Here is a 27,413-nt window from a genome sequence, read left to right on the forward strand (position 1 = left end):
AGTAGCTATTTTTAACTGGCTGTTAAACGTTTGAAACTGCGCGATGTAATTTATTGTACGCGTGGAATATTTAGTACTATCCTCGTACCAACTATTACATATATATTTCTATCATCGTATTTAACAGCTATATTAAAAATTAGAAATAAAGCATAGTTTAATCGATTATAAATATATGAAATTATAAATAAATAAATAAATAATTTTTTTTAATGTTCATATTAATCAATACAGATCTTCTAATGGTTAATATTTATTTCTGTCGTTGGATAACATAGAGATTTCTTTAAGTTAAGTTAAGTTAGACATTTTTTAATATTCAATTAGACACCTGTATTTTACAAGCTTACTCGACCACGCTTGATTCGGTAAAAAATAATTTCCTTTAGAATATCAACTCTACAGAATTCTTAGTAATTCAATTTCAAGTTGCCACAATTTAATTTGAAATTTGTTTCAAACTTGCGTAAAGGAAGGAAACGTCGTATAATATTTCACCATTTCTTACGAGAATCTATTTCAAAGCATCCCTTTGTTCAAAATGCAATTGTGATACAAAAGAAACGATTCTATTCCGAATGAGACTTCCAGTAAGAATTAAACAAACTTAAGAAAGAAACGACGAGCGAAACACATCATCCTACGATATTTTGTACGCTTTTATTCTTGTCTTTTTTTTTTTAATTTCGTTTTAATGCTGGCTTGATCGTAATTAGTACTTAGCGGCCGACACTGTCCCGATAAAATTTGTAATAAAAGTTTGCCATGAGATACATGCAGATAAAATATTTAACATTGGATAGCAACGATATCCTTGAACTCCTTTTCTGCAAAACTTTTCAGAATAATGTTCTTGAAGTGGCTGCCGGTTCTTTGTATTTCATAGATTTTAAAAGCACTTTTAAGAGGTAGCCTTCTACACGCATTCAGTTTCTACGATCCTTGTCGGAAATACACGAGCGAAGAAAGAGCTTTATGTTTCGTGTAGCACGAAAAGCCCGTGAAATTCCTGTCAATGGTTTCATAAACGAGTTATTGGAAAACAAAAGCTGTTTAATGCATTTTTCTTTCCCATCTTTTTATACGCTCGCTCTGATCTAAATTTTCTAATTGATCCCTCATACACTATAAATTACACATTAATTCGAAAGATTACTTTTCTACTTCCCCTTTTGAGACCAAATTATTCCTTTTATTTTCATTTACCACGTGCGTACATCGAGATTTCTTCTATCCTATATATAGTATCGTGGACAAATGGTTTAAGAAATATCGAGTGAACCATAAACAATGTTGCGGCAAAGCCTAAGTGCCGGCAGGCCTATGAATGTATCGTCGGTCCTTCGGTCGAATAATTACGCGGAAAAGAAGCCTACATGACCATGACCTCGGACGATTGCGGAACGCGTACGTGGTGAGGCTATGAGAAAAGACAAAGGGATGCTTAACACTGTGATGCCACGGTGGTCATTGGTGACCGAAGCTCTTCAGCTTCTTACAATTGTAAAAATTGAATGAAAATGGACAGTTGGGGCATTTTGAATATAACCGAAAAATAGAAGATACTTTGAAGTAAAAAGTGTCCCATTGAACGATTAAACATTTTTATTAGAACATCGATGAAAAAAAATGAGAAGAAATCTTGCATCTAACGGTGCACTGTGTTTGCATCCACATCTTTGAGGGGTAATCTACGAATATTATTATAAACACAGCTTAGAAAATAATCGTAAACGCTGCTTTACAATCGTATAATTGAAGTTACGAGTGTAAACATACCTTAATATTATATATAGAATGAGCAAATACCGTTTACTAATATCTTCTACACGTTTCAACGATATATTCTGCACGTTTTGCTTACAAAGAAATAACGAACGCGAATGGTTTGTTGAAATAAACGGAGCCTCGTTGCAATATGTCGCTATCAACTGTTACCCAGGCGCCACGGTGGTCACCCGTGACCAGCAATAAGATAAACGGTGCATCGGGGAAGAATGTTGTTTTACATCGTCAATTTATTACCATTTTACCATTATATGCTTTGAATAATAAAAATATTATTATATAATATTTATTATTATATATATTATTATATATAATATTATTATATAATAATAAAAATATTAATGATAATATTATAAATAAAATCCCGTGGCGTCCTGAGCGAAACGTGTGATTTCGGCGTGGCGGTCAGAGTGTTAAGGGAGAAAGACGAATTAACAGTCGGTAGTTACTTGAGAATTCAGCGTATTGTCAACGTTCTCGTGGAGGATGGTCCGCGTGAAAGATAGCGTTGGAACCGTGGTGACAAGAATTGTAAATTAACTATTTAGTTGTCTTAGTCACATCACTTTATTCTAATTAGTTCACGTTAAATAACCATCGTTTCCTGTTTAATATTTCCAAATAAATAAAAAAATCCTACAGATTTTTTACAGAGAAAAGAAATCCCGAAACATTCTGTATAACGCGTATAAAACGCGTATAAAGTGCGTGTATAACGCGTATAAAATGGAATGCCTGGATATCGCGTGTCGCTTAGTTTTACGTGAATCGTAACCCGGCATCGATTGTTTCGTCTTAAGTGTCTCACCTTCGAGTACATGAGACTGAGAGGCAGGCTCATGGCGATGCTCAGTACCCAGACGAAGCTGATTTTCAGCATGACCCGCCGCCTGGTTTTATTCCGGCCGAATTTCATCGGGTACCGTAGACTCAGGTACCGGTCCACGCTTATGGTGCACAAATGCATGATGCTCGCCGTACATAATAATACGTCCAGGCAGATCCACGCGAGGCAGTAAACTGACGGCAGAGGGAAGTATCCTGTAATAAAAATGAACGTTGCTCTATTAGACGCGTTAATTATGCAACTCTATTAAATTCAAGCGTCAGATCATTTGCACTTTGCAATATTTTCCTTCGCTACTCGCACTCGCGCATATCTACCACGCGAATGTTCTTGTCTTTCAATTAAATTGTCTACGAGTAGTTGTATACGATTAATTAGTATTATCGTAATCTACGGACCACGATTAAATTAACTCTCGTCAGGCATTAGAATTTCATTGTAAAATCCGGTATACGATTCTATGTCGCATGAAGGAGGAGGGATTTTCGTGCGAAGACGATAAAAGCAACCGAGTTTCCGAAATTTTTGTTAGATCGATTATATGGTTATATGGGACTCGACCTTTTTGAGATGTAAGTAGCGTAGATATAGTCGTGGAGTAGAAACGTAATGTTTTTATTTTAGATTTTTTATTGGGTACCGTATAGCGTTTGTCACATCCGAATGCAAAGGTTAAGAAATTTCGCTAAAGTCAGATAGTTTACGTTGGGGTGGATCTAATTTTTTGGGGAGAGAAGCATGGGATATTGGAAAGTTGCTGCGTTTAGAGGAGAGACGTACTTCTTTGCCAGCAGATAAATAGAGTTGACGTTATTTAGATTTGCAACAAGGTGGATCAATTAGTTTTCCAGTTATCGTGCGCGCCAGTTTGAAAAGTTATTAAACGTGGCGATATTCGAAAGTTAATAAACCGCATCAAGTATAAATAAATAATCGAATAAAAATTTTGTTCAATCCCTGGCGAAATTTGCAACAAGGTGAACGAGCTCCGTTCCAAATTGATAGATCGATTAGCTTTTTTAGTTATCGTGTACACCGCAGTTTGAAAAGTTATTAAACGTGGAGATGGTATTAAAGAGTTAATAAACCGCAAGAAGAATCGAAAAAAATTACATCCGTCCTTGAGGACCGATATTTACAGCCGAAAATGACTATGCAGTGGTCGATCCAAAAAAGGAAGTTCATAAGGTCAGTTTGTCACTCTTCTGAAATTCTCAACACGAATTCGCAAACGTTCGAACTTTCTCGCCGTTTTGCGGTTGAAATCACGTTTCTTCTGAAAGCTTCGCGAGCCGAGCGTTGTCGACGCTGTACGTTCCAGCGAAACCAATCTTCCGTAGATCTCAACGAGGATTTTCGCCGCCGGGAGGAACGGCGCTGCCACGGAGAACTCGGCAAAATATTTGACGAGCAATTAGGAAGTTCGAATCCGGCGGCTATGGGTTTCGGCGCCCGCTGTCCGCAAAAAGCGCAAGCTACGCGCCAGGATTGATCGGAATCTCAGTGCGACGGTGGCACGTGTGATTTCTCGTTCCGTGTTCGCGAGAGTTTCCGGCGGATCGGATTTCCGGGATCGCTCGGCGCGCGAGCGTCGCTTCGCCCACTCTCGCTTAGCTTTCCACCCTCGCGTTTCTCCGCCCGCGTTTACTCGCTCAACTTCACCCTGATACTCGCCGTTTTTCGCCACGTTTTACCTCCACGCGGCACGCGAACCGTAAAATAATTTACTCTTAGCGAAATAGTTGGCCGGTTTGCTACAACGAACCTCGACTGTCAACGTATCTCGTGACGTAGATCGATATTCTTCGAAATTTCCGCGATATTTCCAGTATATTATCTGTTGAAGTAATTACTTTAAGAAAAACTCTACATCTTGATTTATGTATATCAGTGACCTGAAGACTGTTACGTAGAAATATTCTAAATAACCCATTTGCACCCAAACGCGGATTAATCCGCGCGCTACGACTGCCTTCTATCACCAAGCGCGGATTATTACGCGCGCTGCGACTGCTTTTTATTTCAGTCGCTAAGTATTCTTCAGATGTGAGACCCTTTGGATCGAAGCATTAGATTCCACTAGAATCAAGCATACTATGAACTCTTATAATCCAAGTTACAGTATCACGCCAAAATAATTTACTTAAAATTCTATATGAGAATTGATTGTCAATAGTCTACGAAAAAAGAAAAGATGCGAGAGATCACGTTTGACCCGTTTGTCAGCATCTCGCCTATATCAGTTTATTATTTTCTAAATAAGTCTTACTTTTGTTGTGAAAATCTTTTTAACTGCCACTATGAGTAAATACTGTCAATCTTAATTAAATTTAACAAATTAAATTTGAAAAATATTCTAACTTTATAATGTAATTTACATGTAATAACATTATGTATTGACCATTTTAAAGAATTCCACGAGAAATCATATGATTTAATTTCCATTTTAATCTGAATAATTTTTACGATGTTTGCGATTTTTGCGAAGTAACATAGTCTACCAATCGTTTTGAACAGTAAATTTTCGATAAAATCCATGAAGAATTCCGATGTCATTTACTGCACCTACGACCGACCGCGCGCGGTCATAAGGACCAGTCGTTAGTTGAACGTCGCTGATGCCTTCAACTGTCCTCTTAAGTAGGGTCATGATGCAAATGGGATAAGGATTGGTGTATATTATTGTACCCTTGAATATACATTGTGATTTGGGTTGCAAGATTTAGGAACAAAGTAACTAATAAACAGATGTCTATTTATGTTCCCTGCAAACAACTCAACATAATTGTTGCAATTTGCAAACAACAAACAACTCAATATAATTCTACTGGCGAGAATGTTGAAGTAACAACTTGAAGAAAAACTCTACATCTTTGTTTATGTATATCCATGACCTGGAGACTGCTATTACTCAGAAATATTCTAAATAAGGGGAGGTGCATATTATTGTATCGAGTATACATTATGTTTTGGATTGCAAGGTCTAGGAGCAAAGGAACTAATAAACAGATTTCTGTTTATGTTCCTGTAGCTTCTAGCCAAAGCTATAAGCTTAACTTTTCTGGTAATGTCCTGTTGCTATAAATATATGAGCGTGCTCCCTATCGTTCCATTGTCTAGTAACACTAAGAGAGTAAGGATCCGAATCAGCATAAACTTATGCCTTTAATTATTTCAGTATACTTTTCTATTACAAATTCATCCACTCGTTCTTCGATCAATCAACCTCAACCTCAACATTATCTATACGCGGGTCGAGTTTTGAACAAAAAGTTCAAGCCTTACCAAGATGGAGATCCTCATTCTTAAAGTAGAAACTTTAACGCGTAGTGGTTACAGCGAGCCGCTGTAAAAATGATTTGTCGTTTAATTACGGAGAAACTGTTCTTACAATGTTGGAAGAATGCTTTCTTGAAAAAAAATTATATTAATGCTTCAGGACCGTATTTAATTGCAAAAGGGTCTTGTATAATAACTGGCAGCAGTTAGTTTAAAAGAAATTCATAGAAATCACTTGCTTCTATCGTCGTTGCGCGACAGTTGCTTCTTAAATTTTCAACGCGAATTCGTAAGCGTTTAAACTTTCTCGCTATCTTACGGTTAAAATCATTTTTCTTCTGAAACCTTCGCGAGCCAAGCATTCTTCATGATTTTTTCTTTTTTCTTTCCTCATTTTTCCAACAAATTCAGCTCCGACCTCGTCGTTTTCGAACGAAAGTAACGCTAAACGCGTAATATCGGTAATTTCAACGTCTAAGACGTATCGCGATGTGAAGTTCCCTCGATTTCTCAATTGTTTGTTAGTGCGCGCGTGTAGCGAGTACAGACAGCCAAGAAATTTCTTCCTACGAGAGGAATGTCAGCCATGCGCGAAGAATATGGCTTTCGAGTCTCGGCGTATTTTACTTTTGAGAGACGTTGTCGCGCTACGAATACCTTAAATGGTATTCTTAAGGTATTTCTCCTCGTACAGTCGCTGGCGAAATTATAGCGCGCGGAAGCGCGACAGACTGCGTGTCAGCACACGCGGCGGAGAAAGAAGCTTTTTGGAAAAACTGAATGCAGTAGCTCGCCCTTCGCGTAAGCTCGCATGGCTTGTGTTATATCTGTGCACAGCGCACACTCGCACACGCGTGCTTTACATTCGTCCAGAACATTATGCAATTGCATATTTTGTATTTCTCTGTTTCAAAAATCATACCGGTCAGATCTGCCCCTTTTTTAATACAAAATTTCCAACGCAGATTTTCTACGTCGTTAAAAATCTCGTAAGAAAATTTTCGCTGTAATAAACGAAAATGTCATCTTGTTGTCTAAACGCGATTTTTTCATTGTGTTAAATATGAAAACGTTGAATCCTTGAATCTTGTATCATTTTCTAACACGTAGCTAAAATTTGAAGAAATTAATTTGGTTGTCCCAAATAAGTTGCAGGTATAATAATTGCATTCGAGTTGTTTCTTAATTAAAAAGAAGAAAAAAAGTCTACGTACACGGTAAATATTTTTCAAATTCATTTCAGTGAGAGGAACCGTTTGCAGCGAAGGCAGTTTCCTTTAATTACATTTTTAGTTGTTTTTCACGTACTTACGGTATAGGTACAGCTACTTGTTAAAATCTTGTAATTTTTACACATTTCGAAATATTCATGAAATTCTGCACTCATTAAGCAGAGAATATTAGTATTTTAATAAATGCTATATTCGTTAACAAAGTACCGTTCATTCCGTTAAGTTCAATACACAACCTCATATGAAGTTTATTAAAAGCTTTCCATAGCGTACGAACAATTTCATCAAACGCATGTCAACGCCAATAACACCGGCAGAGACAACAATTTTAGAGAAAATAAATTATATCACTTCATATAGAACTCTCCATAACATTCAGAATTCCCGTGAAGGATTATTATTATGGAACAATCGAATCTCTCCCTGATCGAACGTTTCAAATTGTACTTATCGATCGACGCAACCCATAATTGCCTCTAGTGTTTATTTATTAACCAACAATTATCTCTAGTGTTTATTTGTTCAAACGTAGAGGAATACAGTGGCTTACGAAAGAGTTGGAACATTTACAGAAGCCCTCAATGAATAATTGTGCGTGTCATACGGAATTTTTCGATTTTCACTTTGACTCTTTCAATTTCATTGACAGCGCGCTAACAGTTAAATTCTTGTTTTAACGATTGAAATTTAAAGAGAAACACCAGGGGAAATTCATTGGCATTGTAACGGGTAGATAGCAAATTTTTGTGCGTCTGTAGGAAATTTGAGAACGCAAAATTGCATAGAAGTTTGTTAGTATTTTCTATAAGAATTTCTACTGCTTAGGATTGAGATGCTCCAAATCTCACCTAATCTAATGTACATTTTGAACACTAAGCGGATTGAATTGAAAGATAACACGTTCTTACTTACTTTCACGAAACTAGGTTTTCTAGGAAAGATTTAGAAATCTCAGATCTTCTTAATAAAATACTCTGTATCAATTTCTCGAGACTGTCCGATTGATTTTTTGTTTGGACTTGAGCTAAGCTTGCAAAAGCAAGACCGAAGAAGTTGAACAGCAATAATTAAGAAAGTCGGCAAACTTCGTAATTACCGTAAATATATCTACAAGTAGAATGTAGAAATTTCATGGAAATTCACCGAGGACACCTCGGTAAATGGCGTTTCGTTTTGTTCAGAGGGTTTCATATTCGCGTCGGCGGTCGTTAAAATTAAACGTGGCGATCTTCTCGAGCGAAGACGGCCACCCGCTTAATGACATCGCGCATAAAAGGAAAACTGTGCGTCGAATTTATCGTTAGCCAGCAATTACAAGCCGAGTTGACAAAGTAAGCTGCGATAATAAAAATAAACGAGCGAACCGCGAATCTAAATAAACGTCGTCGTCCATGGATTTCGCGAACCCGAGATGCAACGCTATTCTACGAGATGTTTTTTCGTGGATTTCAAAGGTACTTTCCGCGAGTACACGCAACGTTGACCAGGATCGCAGAAACGACGAAGCAGTTGACTCAAAGCTGTAAATTTTAATACGGCGGTTCGGGCTTTTTGATGTTAACTAAACGTGTTATAAAAACAACAAATCTCGCAGGGGAATTTTTTAACATTTTCCAGGGGTGTGAAAATGACGAGAGAAATTGTTTATATACGCGCAGAATTTTGTTGGATGATAAAACGTAATTACAGAAAAATGTGGAGGTTAATATGAATAATAACTGAAGCCGATGGATATGAAATCGATTGCAGTTTTCATTGTATGATGCGCTTTCTTCAAAGAGAATAAAACGTTCGAATAATTCCTGTAGAATATTTTGCTCCTCTATTGTTTGCATTAACGTTAACAACTAGCGACTATTATTTGCAAATTGCATAATACAAAACCCTTTGTAATATAAAAGACGTTACGAAGCATCGAATAAGGCACTCTTTAATTAATTTCATTATGTCTTTCTATCAGGACGAGGCTGTGCTTTCAACATATTTCACGTTAGACACACAAAGATATATTTTTTCCATATTATCGCTTAACCTCGTCGATTAAACAAAAATACATTCCTTTCACATAAAATTAAAATTCTTCTATTTCGATCCGTAGTTGTTCTTTATGAAAATTGATATGATTGAAAAAAGGCACTCGATGCCAATAAAAAAGAAGACGTACTTTTACGTAATCGGCGTGAAATATTAAAAAATACGTATATATATTTAGCATTTAATATTTTTCACAAGATACTTTACAAGATTTCTTCTCAGTTGGCATTTATTTGAAAAAATTGTATTAGCACAGACAATGTGTCTCGTAACACAGGAAGAATATTTTTCCTGCAATGAACACGTGTTAAAAATCGATGACTATAAAACATCAGGCAACGATCCGCTAATTTAGAGATGTGTACATTAGACACTTCCTTAAGGGAAGTAATATAAGTCGGCTGTTCCATCCTCCACGCTAACATAATATACTTGAGCATACAGCGACACAGGTATGATCATAAATCAGCTTTCAAAGCGCGTCGAGTCTACCCTCTTCTCGAATATATCCACGTTCAGCAACGATAAAGCTCGCACGATGTCACGAACAATCACAGAAACATACCCTATCGCTGCTCCCGAAACTAGCAATAACGTCAAACACACTTCTCCGAAAATTGATATAAAATTCAAAGAACTTGTACACCGAAACAGAGTTTAAACCCAACGAGAGTGTAAAACCAAGCTAGGGCGGGCAAATGGAGAATATAAATTCATCTAAATGTACAACCATCCACGAAAGTGTTTTTACACGCTGTAAAAAAAAACCATGTTTATTTACCGTGCTCAGAGAAAATCGCGAGATTAAGTTAAAAATTCGCGTGGATTTTGAACAAAATTTTTATGAATTCATTTTCCTATAACAACTCTAAACTTCGTAACGCTTTGTCAATAAAATTACAGGTATTTTTCATACATTGGACAAGTACAAGACGATCCGTACACCGTGTTGAAATTGGAGTATACGTGTTTCTCTTTCATCGGTACAATTATAGCTATTTTTTCTTTAGCTATGTTCTTCTTTTTTTTTTTTTTGTTTCTCTTGTTTGGTTTTAAAGAAACGTTACCTGGCATATAGCACGTGATAGAGACTTTTCAACGTTTCTAGAGAAGTAGCGCAGGAACATCGTGATAAGTTTGCGTTACTCGAGTCTATAATTTCCGAGAGCAATCGCCTTGAAAGACGTAATACCTTCACTCACGCTATTACGGTGACGTATAACGTGCCAATTTTATGTTCATAGGCGTTTTCATGTCATGATAAAACAAATATAAAGAAAGTAGATTAAACCCGTGGCCAGATGTACTTTTATACATTTTTATCGGATCCCGGGGTTAATTTCAAAGATATTCTTGACTGGTTGTCGATAATGCAACGTAGCACGGTTTATAGTAGTCAATACGCAATAAATTATATGGAAATATTAGGAAGTGTTATTAACTTTAAAATATAAGACAGAATAATTGTTGGAAAATAATTTATCGCGCGAAAGTTTGCTATTCCGTGCAAATAACGTCGATAAAACTTTTTATATAAATAAATATTTTTTAGCTGTGACTATGGAAATACCGTTATACCGTGACAAATATGTTTTCAAACTGTATCATACATTTTTATGGGTAGTTATCGTTCTTTATCTCTGACCGTTTTACCGCGCTATAGTCTCGATACGTTGGAACTTTTCATACGAGTAGCTATCAAAGTGAGAAAAATTATAACCATGTTTAATCGTTAAATAAAAATTGGTTGATATCATAAAGGATTAACCTATCGACATAGACAAAGAAACCGAAAGATTAAAAATTTCCACAGAATTTTAACGACACGACAAAAAGGGAAAACAGCGGTTCGAATGGAATAACGCGAGATCCACGAAGCTGCGTTAAAAACACAGAAATCGAATGCATTATTTCAGGCGAAGAATTTTAATATCGCATTCGCGCCTCGAATCTGCCGCGCGTCTGAACCCAAGCGAAATTTAATTTCTCGTTTCCGCGCATCTGCTTCGGCGGAATCGTTTAAATTCGTTTAATGCGCCGCAAGGAGTTTCATTTTACTTGTCACGTCTATCTTTTCGCGGCACCGCGAATCGAACGAAAGAGGCGTCGGCGAAATTTAAATCGAAAAAGAACCGCCGCTATTTCGGGTCAGTTATTCGTCGCGATTTTCCGATCGTGGAAAAACTTTTCCGAAAGAACCGAATTCGACCAGTTTCTTGGCCAACTTCCGCCTGCAATCGAACGATTCCTGATTCCGTAGCTTCTTCCCATCCTACGTCGCTTCTCCCTCAGTTTATTCGAGTTTCGTTTGAACTTTTTTAGTTACCAGTTACCAGTTCTTTTGCCGTTTTAAGAAACGCGTTCTTCGTCGACACGGCACCTAGGTTTCAATGTATATGTATGTAAATTCTATAGAATTCAAACTACCCGCCAACCGACATATTTACTTTTGCTTTATTTTACTGGCAGCTATTTTACTGAATAGATTAGATCACCAGAAAAGAACGGTATTTTAGGACTTAGAAAATCGATACTCGATTTTCCAGCTAAAATTCTTAGTAGTAAAATTGTTATTGTATGTAATTTAAGATATTCCCAAAATAAAGTCGATTTTCCAGAATCGATCGTCTCATTTACCCCAAGGATTAACGTTATTACATGTATATCGGCGAATCGGTATGAAAAGGAACTTGTGTGCCGGAATCAGGATAGCGAGTATAATTTTGTAGGCGATAAATTTCCTTCCGAAACGAATCCTCGAGGAGGCTGCTAATTTATTAGGAGCGAAACCTTCGAGAAGGTTCCAGCAAAGCTCTTTTTTTTCTTTCTATGTCGCATCAACTACAAGATTTATAGCGACAGCTTAAGATTAACTATGTCGGTGTTACATTAATCCGTCGATTAATTTCGACTCTTTCACGAAGTCAAGTAAGTCGTGACTCTTCTCATTTTCCAAATTGTCTTTAAGCGAAGGTTTCGATCTAAATTTATCACGAAGACGTTGTACTTGGAGCAGCGTGAGAGCAGACGATCCGCTGCGGTTGCGAAAGAGTTCTCGTAGTATCGAGCAACTGGGTCCTTTGACAGAATATGGGAACGCGGAATTTTTGCAATGTCAGATTCTAATCTAAGATTAGCCACTTTGTCTCTTCTGGCAAGTATATTACTCGTTCTATACTTTTTGAAAAAAGTAATATTTTTACCGCGAGGAGAGACTGTTCGATTCCAATCGGATTCCCATTGCAATATTTTTTTTTTTTTATTTCATTTTGGTTATTTTACAATTTGTCCTTATGGACATTTGGTAAAGTGTTATATCTTGTTGGTGAAGAAAAAAAAAAATAAATATAGCATGTGGGTGGCTACCCCCAGCGGGGTGCCAGCTTCGTTTTTTCTAAGTTATATCTTTTATGTTGCAATATTAATCTGTGTTCAGCTTCTTTTAGCAAGTCGTTCGTACGTAAATCATCGTAGTTCTTTGCGTTTAGAGAGTCGATCAGCTGTTTTCGTTGCCAGAGATTCCAACATCATCGGCAATTCGTATAAGTTTGATTTCATTTCCTCCTATGATGATGTTTCGGTGGATTTGAAGAACTTGTAGCATGCGTTACTCGATTCTGTACTATTAATGGAAGTTACTGCGTTTTTAGAATCGGCAAATACTACAGTTCTTTGCTATGATTATCCTAAGAAGCTCCCAACGCCTGCTACTCGGTTGGCAACTAAGTGATTGCGGATTTTGTCATTACCACCTAATGAAAACATCCGCAATCACTTAGTTGCCAACCCAATATATGGCATTTCACTGTCCGATTTTGCATACTTGTCTGATCAGATTTTGTCCTGATCACGTTATTTTACCTTAGTTCGTATTCGAAGATTTAATTTATATATTGTTAATATTGTTGTAATAATATAATATATACAAACAACTCAATATAACTCTACTGGCGAGAATGTTGAAGCAACAACTTGAAGAAAAACTCTACATCTTTGTTTATGTATATCCATGACCTGGAGACTGCTATTACTCGGAAATATTCTAAATAAGGAGAGGTGCATATTATTGTATCGAGTATACATTATGTTTTGGATTGCAAGGTCTAGGAGCAAAGGAACTAATAAACACATTTCTGTTTATGTTCCTGTAGCCTCTAGCCAAAGCTATAAGCTTAACATTTTTGGTAATGTCCTTTTGCTATAAATACATGAACGTGCTCCCTATCATTCCATTGTATAGTAACACTAAGAGAGTAAGGATCTGAATCAGCATAAACTTATACATTATATTTATACTTATACCTCTAATTATTTCAATATATTTTTCTATTACAAATTCATCCACTCGTTCTTCGATCAGTCAACCTCAACCTCAACAGAGAATAATAATCACGACGAATTTGATTTGTCTTATCTTCATTGACATTCGTCTTAAATCTCTGCCTCGCGGAACGTCGATCAATGAAAATATGAAATTACTATCACGTCGTAAGACCGGCTGAATTCGTACGTTACCAGCTATCGTCGGATTCGTTCGAAAAATGTAGCCTCTTTGCAATTTCAACGGCCATTTATTCCGTAATTCGCGGATCCGACTATTCCAAAATCCCGAAGTGTCCCTCTCCGAGCTTCAGAGTGCGCATTTAACCAGCAATTTTAGAATCTAGTTACCCCAAAGCTCTCGAGCACGAAATTATTCAGCAATTTAAGAAGCTGGTTACGCGGACGTTTCCAGGTCGCGGTTATCGCGGCGACCGTGACAAAATTATTAAAAAAAAAAAAAAAAAAAAAAAGAAAGAACGAAGAAAATAATCACGTTCCTCCTCGTTTTCTCTCTTCGTCCGCGGATAAGGAGAGAGTTATGAGGTCCTCATGCGTGGTTGAACGATAATGTGGTCGGCCTTGCTGGAGTTATTAAACATTTTTTCCATTAGGAATTTTTGTAATAATATTTCAGGAGGAGAGGAGCGTACACGTAGTACAAAATGGCTTCAAAATGAAAGTATTAACGAGTGAAACATCTATTTCGAACTGTTCTTGTTATACTGCTGGGACTCGTTCAAATCATCATAGATAGCTAATAGTAGGGAATCAGTAAATTACGAATACATACAAATTACGTACTGCTAATGTAATGTAATACAAATAATTGTAATTATACAATTATTATTTTACAATTATTATTTTTATACAATTATTAATTATATACAATTATGTAGTGCTACAATTACTTGTACTAATTAGTAGTACTACGAGTTACGGTAGAAAGATAGTTGATAAATTACTATGTCAGAAATCGATAATACGAAAAGAAAGATGGAAAGCAAAGGATGGTTATTTTAACGGGTTTAGTATAGTTCAAATGTTACCTAAAATATCGTTCGACAGATGAGTATATTTATGTTGCAACCAAAACAGGTAAACATTTGGATTGCTCATGTGTGATAATTTCTCGTCATGTTTCAATTTTCCGAATAGAGTTATGCGGGTTTCGCGGTTTCGTGTTTCAGTGGATAATTAGCGAAGCAAATTGAAACGTGTACGTTGATTGAAAAACACGGGAATTTTGTGAAACTTTCGTACGCGTTGTACATCCATGTAAATCTATTAAAACTGTAACTCTAAACGGAAGCTTACCGCATCAAATTGATCCCAGCGCAAGGTTTATACGGTTACAGTTTCGCATCTAAACTTAAGTTATTCGATAATATTTCCGTACAACAAACACTCGCTAGAAAATCGCGTAAACTTACATAACAAGCTTCACATGTAAGTAATATTCTTCGGAGGAGAAAGCGTCACTTTTAGGCGACTTTTAAGGTAAAATATTACCCGTCAGATATACTTACAGGCATAAGATTATAAAATTAATGGGAGAACTAAAATGTTTTGTCATATTTCTTGAAGAAAACCCAGCATATTCTAGTTTTATTATTTATCAATCCATCTCTTAAAATAATTCGCAAGAGACGATAACGTCTGAAATAATAAATAGCCAGAAAATATTAAAAAGTAACTTAAAACAATGACTCAAAGAAGAACATTCAATCGTTAAAGATACATGTATATAAGAATAACCCATCGTTACCCATCGTAATTATTCTTGACGATGCAATCCACATTTTCATCAAACGGACCGCGGTTCCACGTGATTTAAAGTCGACGCACACGAGCGATAGGTGTCAGTTTTGTAACCGCGTTTTAGCAATATATAAATTTATACGAACACAGGTTCACACGTGACGCAATTTCTGATGGCAATTTGTCTTGTTTGTGCCAAAAAAAAAAATAAAATGTGATCGTGGCTACGATGGACACATGCAACTGGTGCCTACACGGTTGAAAGAATCTCGGCTATAAATTATGGCCTCGTGGAAATTTACTCTTTTTCTATAAGTGTCTTAATATGCACAGAGGTGTATTTAAAATTCGCTGTCCACGATCGAATCGATATTTATGGAAGCCCGTCAATCTGCGCTACCGTTTGCAACAATAAATCCCGAATATGTACCATCTGAAACTGCAGGATCGACCTTTCCGGCCCATTGTGTCCCCCATGATCGATCGGACGTGCATTCGTTTTCGTCGTGACTCGTTTCATAATAAAAACCAAAAAGAAAGAAAGAAAGATACGAAAGAAACAAAAATGGGGAACAGAAAAATGAAAAATATCGAGAAAAACGAGAAACGGAAACAGAAAGACAGGAGCAGCATCATTTCCGACCGGGACGATAAATTATGCTTCGGCGTATCCTTCCGGCCGTGGAAAATTTATATCCGTGGCTTGTAGAGGATTTCGTATGGCGAACGAAGAGCACGAAAATAGTACGCTAATGAAAGATATCGATTACGTCTGTGCAATTAAAAGCAGGTTCAACGATCTGCCCGTGTGTCACAAACGCCTCCCTCTTTCGATCCTCGCGTTCTCTGGTTTTTACGCAAACAATAGGATATTGTTAGGAATCTCGTTTTGCTTCCTTGCCAACCCCTTCCGCAGTAAAACACAATGCCACTACCTCGACGTGGCTATCAGACGAAAGTCCAGATATATCGTTTAGGATGGCTCACCATACCAAGTTTACGATGCGGTCGAGAACGTTCGCTACTTTTGACAGTCCGAGTATTTCAATTTGGCCCCGTTGTTAACGCGTTAGCCGTAGAATTTCATACGTGAAATTCATGTAATGTCGTTTAACGTAGCGTAATGCATCGCTTTTCATACCGACATTGGTCGAATGTGATTTTTTCATAGAACTTTGTAAATTCACAATTCTTTTTGTTCATCTGCGATATACAAGCTATTCTTTGAATTTACAACTGGTCATTACAACTGGCTCATTTAACGAATGCGATCTTGGCGATAATTCGGCGTGCGAGAAAGTGCCAGAATTCAGTGACAACTCTTATTAGATTTAGGTTTTACTCTGTGCAAGGTTCCGAAGCTTTAAAGCTTTTAGTTCCCTTCAGCCGTCTTATCTCTGTTAGATCGTCGATGAGAGAACTTGCCGGCTGATGTGGATGGTTTTGTACTCGCGTTGTCGCGTGTTCTCTCGCATATTGGCGCATCCATTCCATGTTAAGCTCTTCGTTCCTCGAATACCAAGAGGACTGCTGTTATCTTCCTAAGAGTTTCGCCTTGCAGTCGTTGAATACATCAGTTTTTAATTTTTAGCGCAACTTGGTAATCGAATTTCACAGGTCCAGATCAGGATGAGATTTATCTTTGTACGTTCAGGAGTTCGTCGTCGTCTATCGAGAGCTGCCAGTTTTGTCCAAAGTTCCACCTCGTTTTATTTCATCTATTTTCCAGTCGTTGCCTCTCGGCTGCGTAGGTTCATAGCTTTTAAAAATATTCAACGCGCCCTTTGTTTCGTACGTTAGAAAAAGAGAAGAACCCCTTCGTAGGAAACGTTCAAATTTCCGACAAATGCCAACCCAGCGTTCGTTACTGTCTGACTTGATAAGACGGTCCAGCAAAGATAAAACGAATCTAGGGATTGCAGGATCGAAATCGGGCGAAGCTTTAATATCGGTCCACTTTAACGAAGCGTCGGACGAACAGGGAGTGCTCGATGGTCCTAGAGTTCGTGAATGTTCTGAACTATGACTCAGAGCAAGAAAGTTTCCGGCACGCTGTCACAGTGAGCAAAGAAGCGTTCGCCGACGACCCTGACTTTGCTCCCTCTCTCTGTCACACTGTCTGTCTTTGGTTAGTCCTGTGGACCGTAGATAGTTGCATATTGCAACAGGCGGCGCAGCGTGGCACGGCTACATTATTAAGAAGTTGGTGTAACGCGACGGAGACATCGTTGCCGCAGCTGTGGTCGCCGGCAAGTTGCCCTCCTCCCAAGGAAATCTAATAAGCGAGCACAAGTAAATTAACCGAGCTAACTTTTAACCAGTCGAATAATCTCGTTCTTAGCGAATTCGTTTCGCTTTGCCGCGTCTTCACGAGCGCTCTCTGCGAGGTGAATTCGACGCTCGTACAATTGATTTAAGCAGCCTAAAGGATATAAACGATGCTTTGTTTTCAAGGAAACTAAGTCGAAGATCGTAGACGTAGAGTGGGACGAGCAGGTTTTTGTAGAATGACGTTGTGATTGTTGGGACTTTTGATTGGAATTACTGAGATGAGAGGAAATGTCTCTCTTCGGTCGTCCGCAACATACCCTTCGTGTTGCAATCATCCTGAAAACTGACCTGAATTTTAATGGATCGTCTTCCGTAGCTAGAGAATTTGAAAGAACTTGTTTTTACAGTTAGTAGCTAATGGACAAAAATATTTTCTCGAAACTCGGAAAGCGTTTCTAAATTATTTTCATATTTTTACGTAATAACTGGAGAGGACCAGGAGATACTCGGAAGGGAGGACGAGAAGCGAAGACGAAAGACTTGTAGCGAGATACGGATATGGAAATCATTCTAAATCGAAAGAATATTGCAGGGAGAATGCGGAAAAGAAGCGTAGATTCTGTGGGATGAAGAGGGAGGAGACGAGACCCGTGCTGGAGGAGTGTGAGAAGACAAGAACGGAAGAAGACGCGAAGATGATATTAGGATCAATGGGTTGGAGGATAGAAATACCGGGGAGAACAGAGAGAATGAGGCGATAGCTAAGGCAGGCAGGAAGGAAGAGGAGGGGAGAACAAAAGGGTTAGGAGCAATAGTAAGAAACAGAAATCAAAGAGAGACAGGAAACAATATTGAACACCGGAAAGGAGACGAATGGGAGGAAGAACGGTATAACAGAGGGAGAGAACAAAGGAAGGATTTTGGGTAAACGATAGGCGTTGTTATATGCAAATGTTGAAACTTTAGAATAGGCTATAGGCTGAGTGTGGGAGGTAAACGTAGAAAATAAAAGGAAAATGTAAAGCCGGAAACACGTCCCAAGCCGATAGACAAATGGGCTATGCATAATAAATAAATAAATTACGCGAACATATAATAGAAAGGAGATATCATCGAAAGTGGCTATAACGTTGAATTTTACGTTGAGCCTCGATTTCGCAGAAGCAACAGAAAAATGCAATTAACCGTCGCTGTAAATCTTTCTTACATCTCGTTGCTACTTTAAAAGATCCAAATTAAACTCGATTCTTCTGTACGTGACTGGCGTTCGACTGCACGTTATGGAAGTGGAAAGAATTTTCATATATCTCTTATCGTTTCTATTTCATTTTAATTCTGCGTCGTTTTATCGAAGAATATTATAGCATCTTTTTCTGTTGTTTGTTCGACTATTAAAAATACCGAAAAGGTGGCTCGACCCGAATAGAAAAATTCGCTCCCTTGGAAAAACCAAAGAACGTAAGACGAAGTATCGAATTTTCGCAAGCTTAGTGCCGCGACACGACGTTGTACGTCGTAAAATATTTCTCAAATCCTACGACGAAAGAACACACACTTACGCACAGACACGGACCCGAGTTAATGCACGAAGGAACGAGGAATTAGCTGTAGAGCTTCACGTGTCGAACGAAATTGCCATGGCTCGTGAAGGCTTGCATATTCATGGACCTGGATTATCATCGTTTACACACGATACTGCATCGCGCATTATTAATGTACTCTCCTTTGTCTAGTGATTTTCCCATGTTCTAAATTCCTTCCACACCTCAGACAGATCCTACTCTGTTGCTTCGTTTCTTCACGAACCGAACGTCATTTACTTCTTTATCAAAGATAGCGAACAGACCAACTTGAATTTCTACAAATTGGAATCAAATCCAATATGCAGGCTTCGTTTCGTAAGACTTGAACGCTATTCCTACGATACAGTGTTTCGTACACTGTGCTTGCCAAATATTCGATCTTCACAAGCTGCTTTCGAACCAGTTTTCGGAACCAGTACTCACCGGATTCGAAAATCCACTTACAATTAGTTGGATAATTTAGCTAATCGAATGTGATACAAACATGAACATACGAAACTGAATCACCGTAGAGTCTCGATTATCCGAGATGATAGGGATCCTATAGGGAACCTATAATAGAAGGTGGACCTACCTCTGATAATAGGGAAAGATCTGTGAGTGTTCGTAAATCGTGTAACAAAGTCATAAAAGATATTTTGACAATGTAACGTATTGTTCATGCATCTAGGTTTAATCAATTATCTAATCGATTATCTGCGAGAGTTTGATTAACCGCATTCACGATAACCGGTTATTTACGTTTTCGTAAGTTTCGTTTTAAAATTTCAACAAAAGCGAAGTTACGGTAAAGTTCAAAGCGTCCCGGACGCTATGAAAACTTCGATTAAACGGTACTCGGATAACCGAGACTCCGTTTTAATTCCATCCATTCACGTCAATTTATATTTCCAATATTTAAAATCCTGAATTTTCTATTTCATTCTCCCTCTGAAAGATTAAAAGCGTATAATTCAGAAGAACACAATTTGGTGGCGGAATCTATCCAGCTTTCCTTTGACGCACAGCGCTCTCGTACAAAGTGACATTTAAACGTCGATTCGTGCCACGTGCGCCGTTCGAATCGAACGTAACAACATTTTCCCGGGTTCACTTCACTCGTCTCGATGCTCGCTGCGGTTTAGAATAGAACGGAGAAACGAGCAACAAGCCGAACGCGTTTCGTCGGGACAAAGCGACCGGTGGTTTTTAACATCGGCCAGTCGTCCATTCGACCATTTATTTCTGGATTTGCCAGGACAAATGTCTCCTGGGTCAATAACCGAGCGCAATTGTAGGTATTCAGGACTGCGGCGACATTCTGGTTGCCTCTCAGGTATGGCAATCGATACGTCCAACTGTATTTTTACCAGTGTATCGATATTTTCGGCCGACCAAGTTGCTTTATTTTCGCGAAACGAAACGAGCTCCAACGAATTGGAGAAAGGATTGCGCGGGATTATTTTTTACGAGTATTAGATCCGTGCGAGGGGCGTGCTTACTCTTCTATTTTTCGTTCTTGCTTCGGTAAATTTGTCGGTGAGCCGATTAGAAATATTTCACAGAGGAACAGTTAGCAGAGTTGGTTAATTTCTTAGCCAATTCGTTGGAAGTTGATATCTCGTTGTTTTCTTCTTCTCTGAATTCTTTATCGTGTTTACATTGTACATTTTAAATATAATACAGATTATTTGTAGGATTTACTTACTTGTAATATTAAGATAATATATGATCTGTGTTATGATAGAATATGGTGATTAAATGTTACGTTTAAACGTCTAAACGTTTAACTTGTTTGATTTATGGCGATTAAACACGCGTGATGTATATTACATTAAATATCATGTCGTCGTTAATTGTATGAAATGAAATAGCTATATCGCAATTATATGGAATTATTTCATACTTTTTGATGTTTAGTATCACCTTCCTATTTGCTTTTTAAATCAAACGCACGAGGAGACGGAGGCACCGATATATGTAAAAAGCTTTTAGAAAGTTTTCGATGAAATTAAAGTAATCATATTCGTACGGCCGTTAATTAAAACGTTTCGACAAAATTTTTACTTTGATACGAAAATTTGGACAGAAAAATGACTAATTATTTCGTATTACTTTTGACGCGTTCAACGTGCGTTTTAATATTTGAAAAATTTGTAACATGCGAAAATTGTTGGCAGTGAACGAACGGCGCAATAATATAATCATATTATAATTTACAGACTACGTAAAACTGCAATAATTAATTTAAGACAAAGTACATAAACCAGCCATGCGGCGAAATTAAAAAAGTTGTTTCTCCTTCCAACTTATTTCCTTCCGCCTAACGTAAACGTCGCGCGTCCCGAAGAAATCTTAAAGTTCGTACGACGAATTAAATTCCTACCACGGAATAAATGGATAAATTAAAACGGGTGAACCTGTTTCCAGCGTCAAGAGGTTTCCATTAAAAACTCAATCTCCGATAGAACGATGATGGTAGCTCGTTGTTTAATAACGCGACGCAATTACCGGCCGATGTCAAGAAAATATTCCGTGATCGCTTTAATCTCGAGTGAATCCGCTGAAAACTTATGGCAAATCATTGGTCACCAGTCACGAACTCGAACCCGTGGTATTTCGCACTGGGAACGAGAACGGAAACGAAACGTCGTTCCAAGAAACTCGTTGCTTGTGAAATAGTTGTACGATGTCAGTCTCGTAGGAAGACGCTTTCCAGTCCTGCTACCAAGCTCTAATTAGACCAATTATAACATACGGTTGCCCAATCTGGTACAACATACCAGCATCGCTAATGGAGAGAATCCGCGTTTTCGAAAGAAAATGCATTAGAGCTTGCCAAAATGCGTACAGATCCGAACAGAGCGGATACAAAAAATATATAAAAAACAAAAAAATCTACGACCTAGCCAACATTCACCGCATTGACTGTCACATACTAAAACTAGCAAGAAATCATTTCGCACAAGCGTCAAAAATAAAAGAAAACAGCCTAATCTTCAGCGGCTTATACCCAAACGTACTATATTACAAAAACACAATGACAACAGGCTACATCCCCCCAGAAGCGTTCCTATACCTAGACGAAAAAAATTACCTCCAAGACCAAAACAATATCCCGATAATTTTCCACATAAAAAGAAAAATAGGGATAAAAACAATACTCTACGAAGAAAACTTAAACGGACTGACTGCAGACACCAGGTGGAGGTACAACATGGCCCTCCCCCAAAAAGACACTAAAGACAAACACAGAAGAAACACAAAAAAATATTGGTGGATTCCAAACCCATAAGAAAATATAAGTGAAAACTACCAATTCGACAAAAAAACCATTCCTACCACCGTGTAACCTAGATGTAAGTACTGTAAATATGTAAATACTATAATCATTGTAAATAATATAATTTAACACCCCCCCTCCCCTTCCCTCTCATCCCCCCCCCCAAAAATCCCACAACGCATAAAAGTAATACACCGAGGAGTCCTGTTTTGCGGCCAAGTTTCAGGACAAAATACAACACACACAAGAATACACAAAAATCACGCACCAATGCGACTTAAACCCAAAAAAACAAAAAAATAAACGCAAAAACCGAAAATCCACGACACATATTAGACCATGGCTACGTCGTACCGACGCGTATCGGTACTTTTGCCTAAACACACTATACTCAATTCATTGTTTATTGTGAATCTCAAAAATGTACAAAAAATCAAATATTGGCTAAATAAACTATTTAAAAAAAAAAAAAAAACGCTTTCCAGTCCATCGTGTTGTATACCACGAACCAGTGTCGATCTTCTTTAAGCATTAGAAATCTCATTAATACACCAACCATATCCCGGATCAACGGAACTAAACCGAAGCAGACTGGAAGAAATCGGCGATTTGTTTTCGCAAATAAAACATCACAACGAGTATCGTCCCTCGAGAGTATATCACTCGCGTTCTGTAGATTTATGCGCCATTAAACTTCCCATAAACGCGCGTAAATTCCTAGTCTAATTATCATGTTCGAAGATAATTCTTTCTGCCTTTTCTCTTTTTTCTCTCTCTCTCTTCCTTTTTTTCTTTTCTTTTTTTTTTGAAATTATCAGAGCAAGATTGCAACGCGACATAAAAGCACCCCTGGATTTTTCGAATCTGATCGCGTGCACCGAGCGTTTCCGGTGCGTCACAAGTGTAACGATTCATTTCCCAGAAATTGCGCGACGCTGTTACCTTTTTCACGACGAAACTCGTGCGATACGGTCGTATTTACGTGTAATTGCTGTACATCGAGAATGCATGACCTATGCAAAGCTGAGTTTGTCGGAACCAATCGAATTTAATCACAGATCCAGTACGGCCGTATGGTCGTAATCGAACACGTAGTCGACAGACTTAAGTTCGTGACCCTCCCTCCCCCTGCTCCTGCACCTCCTGAAAACGCGTTTCACGACCAAACCAGTGCTCTTAAAATGGTACCGTTTTCTTATCTGCGTCACGAAAGCCCTTCCGTGGCTTGGTTCGCTTAGTAATAGGGTTTTAGTGTCTGGCAGCGAATCGCATGGCGAGAAATGTTTCTTGGCAGAGGTGAAACTTTCCGCGAAGTAGTAAAACTAGAAGCTGTGGAAGCTGTGGTTCGGATAATAATAAAATTCCCAGTTAACAGGTCCGTTTCTTTCGCGTAGTTGCGAGTTCACTTTTGCTTCTTGTATCGAGGAATTGATTCCATAAACGTAACGCAATAAGTACGATGCGATAAATATAAATATCATAAGAGCTGGTATTTGTAACGTCGCCTACAGAAATCTTCATACAGCGTGTCTTTTACAGTACCTGGCTATCGCCTTAGGATCTTGAAATGTTCGATAGTCTTCACCTTTTCTTCTTTTTTTTTTGTTTAGTAAATTTTACTTTTTTTAGTGCGTTACAATAACGAAGCATTTTGAGATCTTATCAGATCTTATCCGCGAGACTCGATCATCGTGCAAAGTTTGAAACAAACGCAGAGAAGTATAGGTATAGAAATTACAACGTAATCAGTGCACTAAATGTCTTGCAATTTCTATAAATAATATCAGAGTCGCTTGACAATGTTCCATCGTAATCAGCATACTCCGATTACGAGCGAAACGTCGCGCTAACATAACGTGGGCCTTCGATCGATTAAGGACCGCTCGTGTTAATACCACCGGACACGACTTTGTTGATAATCTGCAAAAGTCAGTAAATTTTTATAACAAATGGAAGCTGCGATCTGTTCTGTTTGAAAAATATATATAGTAGTATCGCTGGCTACAACGTAATTTTCGCCACACCCAGCATTGATAAATCGCCATCGTGTGTATCGTGTCGGTCGTACAATCGTGACACACGCGATAAGCGTCATTCAAATGTTATTCGTCAACCACTGGCTACGCCCCTGTCGTTCACCATCAGAACCGACGTTTCTGCTATAATTATTGCAACCGCTGCGTATATACAATCTATCGTACAATTAAATGTTATTAGGAAGAAATTGTTTGTGCATTTTCAAGCTGCAACAGACGGTAGACGTAGTTTCGTTAGAATTAGCAACACGGTGCTTAAATTATCGCCTTTGCGCTCGAAACGACATTAATACGAGCAACTGTACGTTTTCAATAACTCGCAGAGAGAGGCTATTACGAGAAGAATTACCGATTTCGACGGAATTTACTTAATAACATATTGCGTGTAACGTGATACATGGCGGTGTATCCTATCAGCAAACGCTAGCTCTCTGTCCGAATCGATTTCACCAATAAATACAATCGATAAAAGCAAACTTCTATCTGTGAAAAGCAAACAAACGGCCGCGATAGCGTTACGTCAACGCACGACACTTTTAATATTCTATGTATTATTTTTCTCTGCTTTTACGAGGTTTTCGCTGCTGTATCTCGCGAAACGATTGTCACGGACTTTTGGGTAATGCGAGCGTTTATTTACGTTTCTTTGTGATTTGCGTTAATTGAAAGCCGCAGGCGGCGAACGTCCAATTCAATTTGTCGCTTTGAAATTTCAATGAAAACGACAGAGACGAATATCGCGACAAGGAATTGCGCGCCGATCAAATCGCTGACACCCGAGCCTCGATTTTATCCCTGTGGATTTACTCTTTTGTTTCAACTTTGTGGGAACAAGCGGTCTACCGATTCTGCATTCATTTGACAAGTTTGCTTTCCGTGCGAAATTTAACGGCACACGACGAACCGTGCAAGAGATCGACTGTTCCGGCTACGTTTCACCATCGTTCACGTTCATAATAGGCGCACGACCGTATTTCTCAGACTATTAGGCTGATAAATGTCAAATGTTGTTCCTCCGACGTTGCAATTTAACGCGCTAATAACAACTGTTAAATCTTGTTGTATCGTTAATTATCAACCGTCGAAGATATTTGTTAGAAATCGCACACAGTATGTTCTGTTTAAGTGGAAACGCTCAGTTACAGTGGAACCTCGATTATACCAATTAATTGTATTCAGAACAATCGGATAATGGAACGGCTCGCTACAACTGTATTATAACTATATTCTGCGCGAAAAATCATCATTCCTTACACGTTACGCGTATTACATACATGCGTTTTAATCGTCCTGGTTCTTCAATCTTTTCTGCTAAATTGCATATTCTTTTTAAAGTTAGTATTGCCATTGTATGTCTGTATACGTCACTATCCTTTTCAATGCCAACGGTCAAAGAAAAAATCGGCAGGTACGCAGAAAAATACAAGGAAAGAACGGCAACACATCGAAACCAGCTGGCTACTGAAGCGAGCAAAACTCTCACGAAAAGAATACTAAAAAGAAAACACCTCACTGAGCTCACTAAAGAAATAAAATAGTCAAATTCGAAAATGGTACCCCACTGGGGGTAGCTATTCACGTATTATTTAGCAATTAAATTAGAAAAATTTACCAAATGTCCATTTGGACAAATTGTAAAGTACAAATTAAATAATCAAAAAAAATCTATAAAGATGACTAAAAAGAAAACACCCCACTGACCTCAATAAGGAAATAAAATAGTCAAATTCGGAAATGGTATCCCACTGGGGGTAGCCATCCACATGTTACTTAGCAATTAAGTTAGAAAAATTAGCAAATATCCAGCTGGACAAATTGTAAAGTACAAATTAGTAAAAAAAAAATTCTACAAAGAAGACTAAAAAGAAAACACCCCACTGACCTCAATAAGGAAATAAAATAGTCAAATTCGAAAATTGTACCCCGCTGGGGGTAGCCATCCACATGTTACTTAGCAATTAAGTTAGAAAAATTAGCAAATATCCAGCTGAACAAATTGTAAAGTGCAAATTAGTAAAAAAAAATTCCACAAAGAAGACTAAAAAGAAAACACCCCAGTGACCTCAATAAGGAAATAAAATGGTCAAATTCGAAAATAGTATCCCATTGGGGGTAGCCATCCACGTGTTATTTAGCAATTAAATTAGAAAAATTTACCAAATGTCCAATTGGACAAATTGTAAAGTACAAATTAATAATCAAAAAAAATCTACAAAGATGACTAAAAAGAAAACACCCCACTGACCTCAATAAGGAAATAAAATAGTCAAATTCGAAAATGGTATCCCACTGGGGGTAGCCATCCACATGTTACTTAGCAATTAAGTTAGAAAAATTAGCAAATATCCAGCTGAACAAATTGTAAAGTACAAATTAGTAAAAAAAAATTCCACAAAGAAGACTAAAAAGAAAACACCCCACTGACCTCACTAAAGAAATAAAATAGTAAAATTCAAATATAGTATCCCATTGGAGGTAGCCATCCACGTGTTATTTAGCAATTAAATTAGAAAAATTTACCAAATGTCCAATTGGACAAATTGTAAAGTACAAATTAATAATCAAAAAAAATCTACAAAGATGACTAAAAAGAAAACACCCCAGTGACCTCAATAAGGAAATAAAATGGTCAAATTCGGAAATGGTATCCCACTGAGGGTAGCCATCCACGTGTTATTTAGCAATTAAATTAGAAAAATTTACCAAATGTCCAGCTGGACAAATTGTAAAGTACAAATGAAATAAGAATAAAAAAACTATGCTTCTCTATCTTGTTTATTCGTATATATATATATATTACATAAATGTATAATTAACATAAAAGCATGAATAACTAATACGTAAATAATCGTACTTCATTGTACCTCGATATATTACATTTCATACAATATTACAAAACTGTTACCAGACTGGAACGACGTTATGAACACAGTTACCAACACTGGCGCGTTAGAGTTCCATCGATGATTCCTAATTACAACTACGGTTGTGAGCTCATTA

At 37.8% G+C, this 27,413-nt stretch overlaps 1 protein-coding gene across 1 annotated transcript in view; it reads right to left on the reverse strand.

Annotated features, from left to right (window-relative positions):
* LOC132909295 (5-hydroxytryptamine receptor 1A) overlaps positions 1-27,413 on the reverse strand; it is a 130,084-nt gene that overhangs the window by 33,478 nt on the left and 69,193 nt on the right. Inside the window, exon 3 of the mRNA XM_060964051.1 lies at positions 2,597-2,829. Coding sequence (XP_060820034.1) covers positions 2,597-2,829 — 233 coding nt within the window. The remainder of the gene's footprint in view (positions 1-2,596; positions 2,830-27,413) is intronic.

The sequence above is a fragment of the Bombus pascuorum genome, chromosome 7 (genome assembly GCF_905332965.1).
Source record: "Bombus pascuorum chromosome 7, iyBomPasc1.1, whole genome shotgun sequence".
In the NCBI taxonomy this organism is placed as follows: Eukaryota; Metazoa; Arthropoda; class Insecta; order Hymenoptera; family Apidae; genus Bombus; species Bombus pascuorum.